The sequence below is a fragment of the Canis lupus genome, chromosome 10 (genome assembly GCF_003254725.2).
Source record: "Canis lupus dingo isolate Sandy chromosome 10, ASM325472v2, whole genome shotgun sequence".
Lineage (NCBI taxonomy): Eukaryota > Metazoa > Chordata > Mammalia > Carnivora > Canidae > Canis > Canis lupus.
Window position 1 is genome coordinate 25,249,374 of NC_064252.1, and position 13,298 is coordinate 25,262,671.

At 50.1% G+C, this 13,298-nt stretch overlaps 1 protein-coding gene across 6 annotated transcripts in view; it reads right to left on the reverse strand.

Moving 5' to 3' along the window:
• Nucleotides 1-489: 489 nt before the first annotated feature.
• Nucleotides 490-13,298, reverse strand: part of MCHR1 (melanin concentrating hormone receptor 1) — a 34,166-nt gene continuing 21,357 nt past the window's right edge. For 2 of the 6 annotated variants that reach the window (XM_025459003.3, XM_025459030.3), the window contains one exon: nucleotides 490-2,359. In XM_025459003.3, the coding sequence (XP_025314788.1) occupies nucleotides 1,380-2,359 (980 nt within the window). In that variant the 3' untranslated portion in view covers nucleotides 490-1,379. Of the gene's footprint in view, nucleotides 2,360-2,462; nucleotides 2,940-3,677; nucleotides 3,859-3,990; nucleotides 4,372-12,395; nucleotides 12,545-13,298 lie in introns of those variants that run through there. The other 4 variants (XM_025459012.3, XM_049115256.1, XM_025459039.3 and 1 more) reach the window with 4 other exon arrangements.

Consider the following 13,298-nt stretch of genomic DNA (forward strand, 5'->3'; position numbering starts at 1 on the left):
CGGACTCCTGGTTCCCAGCTCCTCTCACGAAGAAGCTGAGAAGCAGCAGCCTTGGCTGCCGCCCAGCGGCCCATCTGTAACCTTCCAGCTCAACACCAGATCTTGGCAGCGGCAGGAGGTAGGCTCAGGCTGCCCTAGAGGCCAGCCCTGCGACGGGTGACTCAGCGGGGGAGGTGGCGGGCAGGACTGGGGGCCTGGGGACCAGTATTGATGACACCAGTATTGGACCAGTATTGATGCTTTAGAGCAGAAGACGGGAAGCTGAGTGCTGAGAACCAGCCCAGCAGCAGCAGTGCAATCTAATGAATCCACAGTAATCCCATTTGTGTTGCTGAATCCCCGCTGTGGGTTTAGATCCCCTGCTTCTGGCTTCCTAAAATGCAATTTGACCAAAGTCTAGATTCCACAGCCAAGGGACCCTTCTTTCCCTTTTCTGCCACCCACTCCCACCCCCAAGCCCAAGCAATTATACAGGAGCATCCAAAAAGATGTGGGTGGAGATTTTCCTTTATTCGTTTTTATTTTGGAAAGGAAAGGCTGGAGCAAAAAATGATGCCAACACACCAGGCATCAGAATGACCCTTGTACATGCAGGACACTGATGGGCACTCACTCTGGATCTGGTGAATCACAAATGTGCCTCATGACGACAATGTCCCCACAGCTGCAAAAGCCCCCTAGCCCCTCCCTGTTTTTTTTTTAATTTTAAGACTTCTACTCATACCCACCCAGGTAGCCTTGTCATTCGCAATCAGTGAATCTCCTACAAATTGGATTTTTACTCCTCTGGGCTCAGAGCCCCACCCCACCCCACCCCCAAAATAAGCATGCATCCCCTAGAGATACAGGCAAATTGACAGGATGCTGGCACATGGAGAGATGGCATGCTTCATTTTTCATCATCCTCCAGCTTGGGAGAAAGGCCGCCCTCCATCCTACCAGTGAAAGATGGGAAAGAGGGTTGAGGCCACACCAATTTCCCATCTCCCCAGGGCCCTGTAGTAGGATCCCATCACTCACACCCCGGCCTGCCCAGATTTCAAATCAACCAGCAATTGAGGAAAAGACTTTTGGGAGCTAATAGATGCAGGGCTCCACTGAACATTTAAACCAAAATTTTCTTCTTGCCCAGTTTCTATTCAACGCAAAGGTCTCTTCCTGTTCTCCCAAGGGGATTTCTGATGCTTGAAGCCCCCAAATCTGGCTCCCAACCTCCCCAGCAATTTGTGGACACCGTGGTATGTTCTGATTTGTAACAACCCCTCACCACTTGGCCCCCCTGCATTCTCCCAGAGGGGTCTTGGGTTTTTCTCAGCATCTCTCCCCATGGTCTGCTGTGCTGTCCTGACTCGGAGGTGCCCAGGGTGGCAGGGGAAGTGTCAGGTGCCCTTGCTTTCTGTCCTCTCCTCATCAGCTGTCTGAGCATTGCTGACGGCTCGAAGCTGCCCCTGGGCGGCAGGCTTCACCGACAGGACCAAGCGCTTGCGGAATGTCTCACAGAGCACGATGTACACAAAGGGGTTGAGGCAGCTGTTGGCATAGCCCAAGCTGATGGCTGCGTTGTACAGGTAGACAAAGGTGAGTGTCGGGCGGCTGATGGACAACTGGGTCAACTGTAGCACATAGTAGGGAGCCCAGCACACGAAGAAGACCAGGCAGATGGCAATGGCCGTGCGAGTCACCCTCTTTGTCCGCAGCCGGATGCTGCGTTGAGAGGCAGGGGCTACCGAGGACATCATGCGCTGCAGGATCCTCACATACGCGGCTGTGATGACCACGAAGGGCAGGGCAAAGGCCAGGAAGAACTGGTACAGGGTGAACCAGTAAAGGTCAGTGTCTGGGTTGGGCAGGCGGATGCCACAGCCCACTGTGCCCCCTGGGAAGGGGATAAGCCTAGCGTAGAGCCACACGGGGGTGATGCTGATGAATGAGAGGGCCCATAGGAGGCAGATCACCAGGGTGGCCACAGAGGGCTTCCGGAACTTGGTGGAGGAGATGGGGTGGACAGTGGCCAGGTAGCGGTCAATGGCCATGGCGGTCAGGATGTAGGTGCTGGTGAATTGACTGTTGGCGTCCATGGCCGTGATGAGTGTGCACATGGTCTCTCCAAAATGCCAAACACCATTGCCCATGAGCTGGTGGATCATGAAGGGCATGCCCAGGAGAAAGAGGAGGTCTACCACCGAGAGGTTGATGATAAAGATGTCGGGGACATTGCTGCACCAGTGCAGTTTGGACTTCTTCACCACCGCGAAGATGACTGTGGAGTTCCCGATGATACCCAGCAGGCAGATGGTGCCGAACACGGAAGGCATGATGATGTTGATGTAGGAGACATTCCCTGTGCGACGAGGTGGCCCTGGGGACAAAAGGAGCAGATGTTGACCATTGACATGGACTGCTCTCTAAGGGCTAACATCCTACCGGCGTGCTCAGCTTCCAGCGATGATGTGCTTGCCTACCTCTTTATCTTCTTTTCATTTCAGCCCAGGGCTCCCCATTCATCTGGAATCCTTTCCTACCACTCTCCCTCACTGCACTGTTGCTACTCCTATCCCCTTGCCCTCCTCCACCAGTTCCCTGGCTAATCCCACCAGATTCTCCTGCACCACCTGTTAGTTGAAGGACCCTGTCCTTTACTCCCTGCATTATCTCAGAAGGCTCAGAATCAAGAACCACAGCTATCTGCAGAGAATTATTTTGTGGACCTCTGGGCTTCATCAGGAAACCTCATCAACATAGCCAGAAGGATACGAAAGTGTGTGTGCACTGGCATGCGGGTGAGCAAGCGCATGCATGGGCGCATGCATGTGTTTTCTCTTTTCTTATTTGCAGCTCTGATCATCTCATTTTGGAAATCGCTGGTTGGAAGCTGTGCACTGATTCCTGGGCATGTCTGTGGGCTACCTTCTTGTGTGTGTGTGTGGGGGGGGGGGGCATTTGCCCATCAGGCCCGCAGCCCTCCCTTCTCCTGGGTTCCTATCAGGGAATTCCTTGGTCTGTGTCTCTGAGCCTGGGCTTCCCAAGTGAGCAGAGACCGAAGAAGCCGTGTGTTGCAGCCTAGCTGCCTGAGAATTTCCCTGCACACAAGCCTTTCCTCTTTTTCCTTCCTTTCCTTCAGAGCTAGAATTTCAAGGCATCTCAGCTCTGGAAATGTCAGGGGGCTTCATTCACCAGGAAAGTTAATCCCCCCCCTCTCCCGGCTCTGTGAGTTAGCCTTTCCCCGGGGCCTTCCCAGGGGTCAGAAAGGATGTTTCAGATCCCATTACCGCAGTTTCAGTAAAAAGACAAGGGGATCAGTAACTGAGTGAGCTTCCAGCTGTCTCCTCACGGACTACCCTCTGGCTTCTCTTGCTTGCTTTTCCAGCCTGATTTTTTTCTGCAAAGCATATGGAACTCATGGGTGAGTCCTCCCCAGTCTCCCCGCCCGGCGGGCCACCATCCATCCATCCGAGGCCACTTGCCAACGTGCCTTTGCCCTGCTCTCCGCTCCAGTCCCTCGGCCCCTGCCTGCCCCGCCCCCTGCTCCCCTTCTTCCCCTCCGGGCACAGCACACTGCAGATCCCGTCCCCGAGAACTGGAATAAAGTTTCCGGAGCACTTTGGCTCCGAGGTGACACCTTCGCGTTTCCCAGCCCCAGCGCAGAGGAGGGAGGACTCGCCTCCGGCACGACTCACCGGCAGAGGTGAGGTTGTCCGGGCCCTCCGAGGTGTTGCTGGCGTTGGGGCCGGGGGGCAGCAGCGAGGCTTGCAGGTCCATCCTGCCGCGGCCGGTGCCGGCTCGCCGAGCGCCCACGCAGGCTGCGGCAGCGCCCCCCGTCCCCGTCCCGGAGCGCGCGCCCCGAGCCCCGCGGCCGCCAGGGGGTCCTCGGCGGTCTGGCAGCTTCGGCCGCCTCCGAGCCCCGCGCCGCTCCCCACTCACCCCCTCCTTCCCCGGCTCCCACTGACATCACCTAGACACATTAACATTCGGAAGCAGATGCACATTAACCTCTTCAGTCCCGAGCGGCAGCTCCCGCGTCTGCCCGCGGGCAGGGCCCGGCTCCGGCGGCCCAGCGGGGGGTGGGGGGGGCTTCCCTCCCACGGGCTCCGGGGAGCGAGCGTGCTTCCCGCTTCCCGGGAGCATCCAGCGCTCTGCGGAGGCAAACGAGGGGAGCGAGCTCCACCGGAGGAATGAGCCTGGCCTAGTCCCCAACCCCGGCTATGGGGGGCTGGGCCACGGGCCAGGCGCCGGGGCTGACTCTTCCCAGATGGAAAGCTCAGACCACAGCAGGCGCGTCCCCCAGGCCACCCTCGGCTCCTTCCCAGTGCCCCGAAGGATTCCAACCATCCCCCTGGCTAGACCGCCGGCGTCTCCAGAAGCGGACTTGGATTTGTCTGCAGCTGAGCTGCTGACCAGCACTCAGAAGTGACGCAGGTCACTCTGTGCTGGGGATGGCCAGGGTCTTAGGGACCAGAAGGGGACAAACTGCCCTCTGCGCAGAACCGAGGACCAAGCTTGCAGAGATTATATTTTTCTAATTGCTCTGCGGTCCTCGAGATTTTACCTGGGACTCCTCAAGACAAATTTCAGAGGATAGGCCCCCACCTAAAGTTGTCAACCAGGAACAGCCTTAGAGGGCAAAGCACTGAGTGAATTCTTGGCCTAGGTGTCCTGCTGCCGGCCTCCAGTGCCCTCACAGCCAAGAACTGCCATCACACCTACCACCTGACGCCCAGAGCAGCAGGCTCAAAGTAACCACAGCCTGATCCCTACACACTTCTTCAGTCTTATTTATTAGTGGGTTTCATCCAGCAAATATTTATTGAACACTTACTACTTGCCAAGCACTGTTCTAGGTTCTGTAGTGAAAAAACCAATAAGGGGTGCCTGGGTGCTCAGTCGGGTGAAGTGTCTAACTCTTGATCTCAGCTCAGGTCTTGATCTCAGGGTTCTGAGTTCAAGCCCCATGTTGGGCTCCATGCTGGGCATGGAGCCAACTTAAAAATAGATAAATGAATAAAAGATAAAGTCTCTGAGTCCTTAGCCTCATGGAGATTACATTCAAATTGGGGTGAGGTGGAGGGGGGATAGAAAATATACAAAAAATTAAAAAGAGGTTGGTGACCAGTGCTATGGGAAACTTGAAGCAGGGTGAGGAGGCCAGGTAATGCCCAGGGGAGGTGGAGGTTGCTTTTTACACAGGAAGGCCTCTCTAGGAAGTGTTTTAGGAAGAGTCCTGAAGGAGGTGAAGAAGCATGCTTGGAAATATCTGGAAGAAGAACATTCCAGGCAGTAGGAATAGTGAGTGCAAAGGCCCTGAGGCAGGAGTGTGCTGAGCAGCTTTGAAGAATTTTATTAGAGCAAAGAATGATAGTACTGGCTATTACAGAGCAAAGGAAGATTAACAGGTGACATCAGAGAGGAAACAGCAGGAAGGGCAGATTCAGTTAGGCCTTGCCAGCCATTGTAAAGACTTTGATTTTTCTTTTAGGTGGAATGGGAGTCACCAGAGAGTTTTCAGTTCAGGAGGGACATGATCAAACATGTTGTAAAAGGATCAGTCTGGGAGCACCTAGATGGCACAGTCCATTGAACATCCAGCTCTTGCTTTAGGCTCAGGTCATGATCTCAGGGTCATGAGATCAAGCCCCTCGTTGAGTTCTGCACTCAGTGTGGCATCTGATTGGGATTTTCCCTCCTTCTGCCCTGCTCACTCCTGTTCTCTCTCTCAAATAAATAAATAAATAAATAAAAGCATCTTTTTAAATTTTTATTTTATTTTTAAAAATATTTTATTTATTTATTCATGAGAGACACAGAGAGAGGAGAGACATAGGCAGAGGGAGAGGCAGGCTCCATGCAGGGAGCCCGATGTGGGACTCGATCCTCGGACCCGGGATCACACCCTGAGTTGAAGGAAGATGCTCAACCACTGAGCTACCCAGGCATCCCCATACATCCTTTTTTTAAAGAAAGAGAGAGAGCACAAGTGGTGGGGGTGGGGGGACGTGTCAGAGGGGGGGAGAAGCAGACTCCTCGATGAGCAGGGAACCCCATGTGGGTCTTGACCCCAGGACCTTGAGATCATGATGTGAGCCCAAGGCAGATGCTTAACTACTGAGCCACCCAGGCACCCCTAAAAGAAAAAAATAAATCTTTAAAAAAAAATCAGTATGCTGCTGGATAGCAATTGAAAAGTTATTTTAGCTTGCGTTCCCTTGAAAGCAGAGCCTGAGCACATGAGCTTTTCTGAGACATGACCCAAGAGGCAGGCATGAGGGAGTAGGGACAATGAGACAGAAAAGGAGAAAAAGCCAACCCAAGGATACATTATTAATGTCACTGCTGTGGGCAGCAGGAGCTTGAATTCACCAGGATCCTTGAAAAGTGCACAGACCGTTATCCAGAATTATGTATCTGAAGGATGGAAAGCAAGAACGTTTATCTGATTACTCTTTCCCCTATTTATTGACGATTGCCCCTGGGCTATTAAGTCTGCATTTCTGGGTTCATGGGTAAAGCAGGCTCCTATAGCATTAAGTGTTGATGGTGCAGAGAGCAAAGAGATGTGCAGCTCACACTTGAGGCAAGAAGCAAATAAATCTTGTGCTGGAACCAAAAAGACTCCAACAGCATTGAGATCCAGGGCAGAAGGCAAGCAGGTACGAGGTGTGCACAAGAGGCAAGACACTATAGGCACAGGATCAGCTGAGCTCACATACAACTGTCTGCTGCCTGGAGCTGAAGTCAGAGGTGGCGGGGGAAATGTGATGTGGGTCCACATCAAAAAGCATCCAAAATAAAAGGCTACTGCAATAATCCAATTGAAAGAGGATGGTGTCTCAGATCAGGAAGGAAAAGGTGGGAAGAAACGGTGGGCTTCTATACATTATACAGAGCACAGAGGGGTTGCTGAAGGGTTGGATGAGACATGTGAGCAAAAGAGGGATCAGGGTGCTGCCCAGCTTTGGGGCCCAAACAACTAGAAGAATGCAGCTGTCACTTACTGAGATAAGGATGTCTGTGGGAGGAGAAGATTTGGAGGAGAAATTAAGAGTTCTCTTTTGCATCTGTTACATTGGAGATGCCTATTAACATCAGAGTGGAAAAGTTGGATGGTAGACAGGTCTGAGTCGGAAGTTCAAGAGAGGGGTCATACCTGGAGATATAGCGTTGGACTGATGACCCTGGATGAGCTCACCCAGGGAGTGCAGGTGAATATGGAAGAGTTGTGAGGACTTGGCCCTGGGTGGGGAAAATGAGCATCGTGACCCACTATTTCCTCTTCTTCCACCTGCCATGGTCTTCCCACCTCCATCTATTTATCCATCCACCCACACATCCATCTATTCATCCATCCAATAAATAATTCTTGAGCCCCTGCTATGTACCAGGCACTGTCCATACAGTAAAGAAAAACAAACAAGTGCCTGGTATCAGTGAGCTTCAACTTAAGTGGGGTGAGGCAGATAATAATGAGCAAGCTAATAAGTAAACAAGATGTCCTTTTCATGGTTGAGATCCAGACGAGCACAGGTAACTTCATCAGGAAGGGATTTAAGTGTTTATAAAAAGACATGGCTCCAAAATTATGCCTCCCCTTCCACCATCTGCACTAGCAAAATGACTCTGCCTGACTGGAGGAATTTAAACCATGACCAAGCAGCAAGGGCAGGCTTGCATCATTCTAGCTTTCGCACACTGGGGTGGGGTGGGGGTGTCCACAGTGGCAGCTACACAGGCTGATTACTCATTGTGGTAGGTGTCACCAAGGGAATGAATGGGGTGCTGGGAGTGATGGCTTCTTCAGTGACTGGGATCCTTTGGTGACAAGATCCTTTAGGGAGGAGAGTTAAGGATGACTTCTTAGAGGAGGCATTTGGGTGGAATCTTCAGCATCCATTCATCACAAATGATTAATTTAAACCAGCCACAGCAGTCTCATTCCCCTTGGCAGTGACCCTGTTAGGAATGAGCATGTCTACTGGTTGCCCATGTGCACCTTTCAAATCCTCTCGGTCACACTTCGTTTATATTCCATTCATTGTTGCAGTGACCCATTCTGCATGATCCCTGACCATCTTCAGGTACAGGTACAGGTACAGGTGTGACCTGTTGGGGCTGTGTCTCAGGCCTGCACTGTGTGCCTTTTACCCTCTGTCCTGGATCCTCTCTGCTGCTTTCACAACTTAGAATATGGGGACCCAGGAAAGGGCCTGTGTGTGAGCAACCCAGAAATGCAGGGAGTTAGCAATCCTTAGTGGGAACTAACCACTGGGAGGGTGGAAGCCGTAAAAAGATCCTTTTCTACCACCCCCCCCACACACACACACACACACAACGGTCCTGAGACACATTTCATAATGCTTCTCAGCAATCCCATGGGATAGAGCATCTGGTCTCTTAGAGTGGTGGTCAACTTGACATCCCTACATGGTGCTCCCTGCTCCTCTGCTTTGCTCCTCTGTCCTCACTTCTGATTCCTAGAAATACACTTTCCAGTCAAACACCCAGACTCCTACTTTGTCCCTGGCTCTGTTTTCTGGGAACCCAGGACTAAGACATGTGGCCCATTGTTACCAAAATTAAAAGGGAAGAGTATCAAGATGGGAGGCATTTGGCAAAGTGTTTCTTTTTCTTACAAAGAGGACACAGAAAGAGATGGTCCACTGTGTCCTCTGACCTTCACGGTGCCTGGACATGACATCTGGATCACTTGCAGCTATTTCTAGTACTTGCAGCAGTTGAAAGTATCCTCATTGATTGAATCAATGAGGGTGTCAGGAAAATACAGAATAAACTCACATAGGGAAGTGGAGGAGCATTTAATAAAGGGACTATTTACCAAGGTTTGAACACAGTTAAGGGAAATGAGAAGTGATGGTGGAGGAGTGCCCTGGGGAAGCAGCAGCAGGAAGCCATGACCACTCTTCAGCCCGAAGGCCAAGAGGCAGGGAGCAGTTTTCAGAGAGAGTTGTCTCAGGAGCTGTGGCCTTTGGTCAAGGAGGCCACCAACCCAGAGCAACTTAGCTAAGAAGGATCCAGAGGAAGAAACAACCTGACCTCACTGATCTCTGCCTGTTGGTATCCAGACTGGGGTGGATAAGAGTAGAAAGTGGATTTGAAGGGGCAGATAGAAAGTCAGCCCACTGACCCAGGGAGAGGCATTAGAGCGGAGACAAGCTATTTAATATACATCATTTTGTTATTAATCCTTGAAATAGCTAGGTATTTAATTCTCCTCCTTAGATAGATGAGGAAGTGGAACTCTACAGGTCGGGTTTTCTGGAACCAGACTCTGGGATGGAGATGGGGTGCAAAGTGTTTACTTTCCTCGGAAGGGAGAAAGGGTTGTACATTGGGAAGAGGAGACACAGATTGTGAGGCAGGCCCGACAAGGGCTCTACAGCCCTGTGGGAAGCTCCAGGTACAGCTGTCCCATGTTGAGTGAACATGGCAGGGCCTTGGTCTACCACCCTGTCCAGTTGCATGGCCAGGACCCACTCAAAGAAGAATGTGAACCCCGCTGGAAAGCTGTGGCTGACCCTGAAGGGGCCAAGCACTGTCAGCTGCACCACACTCCTCTCCTCATCCGCCTGTTCGTTTGGGCATGGTGCAAGCAAGAGAGTCCAGGCTGATTCCATAGGACACAGCTTACCCCAGGTGCTGAGACTCAGAGCTTTACAGTCAATATCACCAGAACACCCTGACAAGGCCATGCTGAACAGATTTTTTTATTTACTCTCCTCTCAGCCATCTGGCTCTGAATGGTTGCTCAGCCCTGCCCAAGCATAGTCATGAAGAAAATCAAGTCTACATACAGTGATAAACCCTTTTTTCTCTCATCTATGTGTCCCCACTACCATGCCCTACCCAGGATACCCCAGGGTTTGGTGTCCTTCCCTGACTCCCCCAGTGCTTATATCCCTTGTCCTGTACTTTCAGGGCTTGGGTGCCATCTGCATATTTTGAAGGCTTGCTGGGGCCACTGCATAGGATTCCACTTGTTTCCCTCATTTCTGCCTTGCCTCTTCCTCTACCCTCTCCACCAAACAGCAGGAGTATTCTTGTTCATATATAAATTTCATTACCCTACTCCACTGTTGAAAACACTTCAATGGCTCTGAACTGCTTTCAAAATAAAGTTAAACTCCTAACAGAAAGTAATAGACATGGCATTTGGTGGGGTGGGGGGAGGTTACCCAGAAGTTGATCCCCCAGAAAATCCAGACCTTAAGAGATTCTTTGGAAGGAGAAGTACCAGCATCTCTAAACAGATGCTGGCAGGGCAGGAAAACTGGCAGTTGAAGTGGGCTTCCTTATTTCAGTGGGGATGTAGGCCCTGCGGCTATAGAAATCAAGTAGCAACACTTAATTCCCAGAGGAAAGTGGGCCTGGTTACTATAATGGGCAGGGCCAGTGGAGTTACTGGGATGTCTGGCCCTACAGAGACTGATGTGGCAAATCAATCATGGACTCTCTAAAACCAAAACATATGAGTAGCTTATTCACTAAGTCTCTATTTGATTTGTCTATCTGAAAAAAACAAAAAAACAACTGGTTTGGTAAACTGAAGTCTGACTTTTGCTACCCGGATTGACAGCACAGTCTCTGACCCAATTCCCAAACCTGAGTCAGTCACTGACCAACGCCCTTAGAAGAAGTGGAAGCTGGATAGATACTCCCAAGAAGCGATGCTGCAATAACATGACAAGTAACATGACAAGTATGTGCTGTGAGTCTGACTCCAGCCTTCCCCAGAGGGACCTAAAGCCATCTACTAGGGTAACTGTGAACAATGAAAAATTTAATACTCAGTGATTATCAGGCTCTGAGCTAACTTAATTCCTGGCAACCCAGAACTCCAGGAAGTTCTACTGGCCAGAGTAGAAGTTGAAGTGGATCAAGTAATAGGTGGAGTTTGACTAGTAAGACTTCTCAATAGGCTGTGTGGATCTCCCTGCCCTTAATTATATAGCTGGAATAGATATCCCCACCCATTTGGCAGAATTACAGTATTGGCTCTTGGATTGGCAGAGTAAGGGATTTGAGGATGAGAAAAGTCCATGGAAATCTCTTCTTACCAAGTGATAAGCCAAAAGCAATATCGCACCACTTGGGGAATTGAGGAGATTAATAATATCATCAAGGCCTTTAAAGATGCAGCGGTGGTGATTTTATCACATTCCCACTCTACTCTCAGTTTGGCCAGTGAAGAAGCAGATGGGCCTTGGAGAGTGACAGCAGATTACCATAAACTTAATACATGGTGACTCCAATTGCAGCTGCTATTTCAGATGTGGTATCATTGCTGGAGAAAATAAATACAGTCCTAACATCTGGTGTGCAGTGAGTGATCTGGCAAATGCTTTTTCCTCTATTCCAAAAAACAGAAAGATCAGAATCCTGCATTTATTTGATAGGGTTATCAGTGTACCTTCGCCATTCTGCCACAGGACTTCGTTGTTTGTCCTCTTTTTTTTTTTTTTTTAATTTATTTATGATAGTCACAGAGAGAGAGAGAGAGTGAGAGAGGCAGAGACACAGGCAGAGGGAGAAGCAGGCTCCATGCACCGAGAGCCCGATGTGGGATTCGATCCTGGGTCTCCAGGATCGCGCCCCGAGCCAAAGGCAGGCGCTAACCCGCTGCGCCGCCCAGGGATCCCTCTTTTTTAAAGGTTTTATTTTTTAAAGATTTTATTTATTTATTTGAGGGAGAGAGAGAGGGAGAGAGAGAGAGAGAGAGAGCACAAATGGGGAGAGGGGCAGAGAGGGAGAAGGAGAAGCAGACTTCACACTGAGCAGGAAGCCAGTTCCACCCTAGAACCCTGAGATCAGGACCTGAACTGAAGTTAGATGCTTAACCGACTGAGCCACCCAGGTGCCCCTAAGGTTTTATTCTTAAGTAATTTTTACGTAAACCCAATCAATGTGGGGCTCAAACTTACAACCCCGAGATCAGGAGTCACATGCTTCACTGACTGAGCTAAGCCCTTTGTTGTATCTTTTGACCACTCCAGTTCTCAGACTTTGAACACTTCATTACACAGGACCTTATGCTATTCCAGTATGTTAATGACACCATGCTCTTGGGGTCTAGCGAGCAGAAAGGATCGGGTGCCCTAGGTGGCTATGATATAAATCCCATGAAAAGAGAAAGGCCTGACATCTCAGTAAAAAGTTTTGTGTCCAGTGTTCTGAACACATCATGATTTTCCCTCCAAAGGAAAGAACAGTTTACCTGACATCCGTTACCATAAAAGAGGGGCCCTCAGAGGCACACAGCTGGAGAAGGAACAGTGATTCCCCAATGGGGAGGGAGCAGAGTGGTCCTAGGATCATAAAACTAAGTCTCTTTGGTTGGACCTCTATTGGACCTGGTGTGCCTTGAGCACAGGGACTGTGATTCTTACCCTAGTGTCAGACACAGCTGCCATGTCAGTCAATGGATTCTGAGTACATCCCAGGTCTCCTGCTGCAGGCTGATGCTTCCCATTTAGATGTTGACATTGCATCCTGCATTTTTCCTTCATATCTAGTCTCCACAATTGTAATCATACATCTATACATGTTTAAAAACATACATTATTTATTTGCATAGTTAGTTATTTAATGTCATCCACTCACTAGATTATAAATTCCATGAAGGCAGAGACCGTGCCAGGCACATAATAGATATTCAATAAAGGTTGGATGAATAAGGATGCTGGAGTGGCTCAGTTGGTTAAGTGTCTGCCTTCAGCTTGGGTCATGATCCCAGGGTCCTGGGATTGAGCCCCAGGGAGTCTGCTTCTCCCTCTACCTCTGCCCCCCCTTTGCTTGTGTGCTCTTTCTCTCTAATAAGTAAATAAAATCTTTAAAAAAGAGTTGGATGAATAAATGACAAATAGAGGAATATATGGGGAATCCTTGAGAACAGATGTGGGTGGAGGGAAGGGAGGCCAGCACAACCACTATTGGCCCTGCTCCCCTTCCCTGAGGCACCATTTAGCCCCAGCACATCATGGTCAGCCTGGCAGCAGTGGCCACGATGCCTGCAAGCAGGCAGTGGGCATCTCTCAGCTGCGAGCTGACCCTGAGGCCACAGTCAGGCTTTTCCTGATTGTGAGAAACACAAAGATCACCTTCAGGGATAGAGATTCATTGTAAGGATTCATGAAAATTGCAAGAGGGCAAGAGCAGCTGAAAGTAGAAATACTTTGCATGAAATCCTGACATGTCTACATCATAGATGAACCTTGAAAACATTATAGTAAGTAATGTCCTGACATTATAGGACAAATAACATATGATCCCACTTCTGTGAGGTGCCCAGA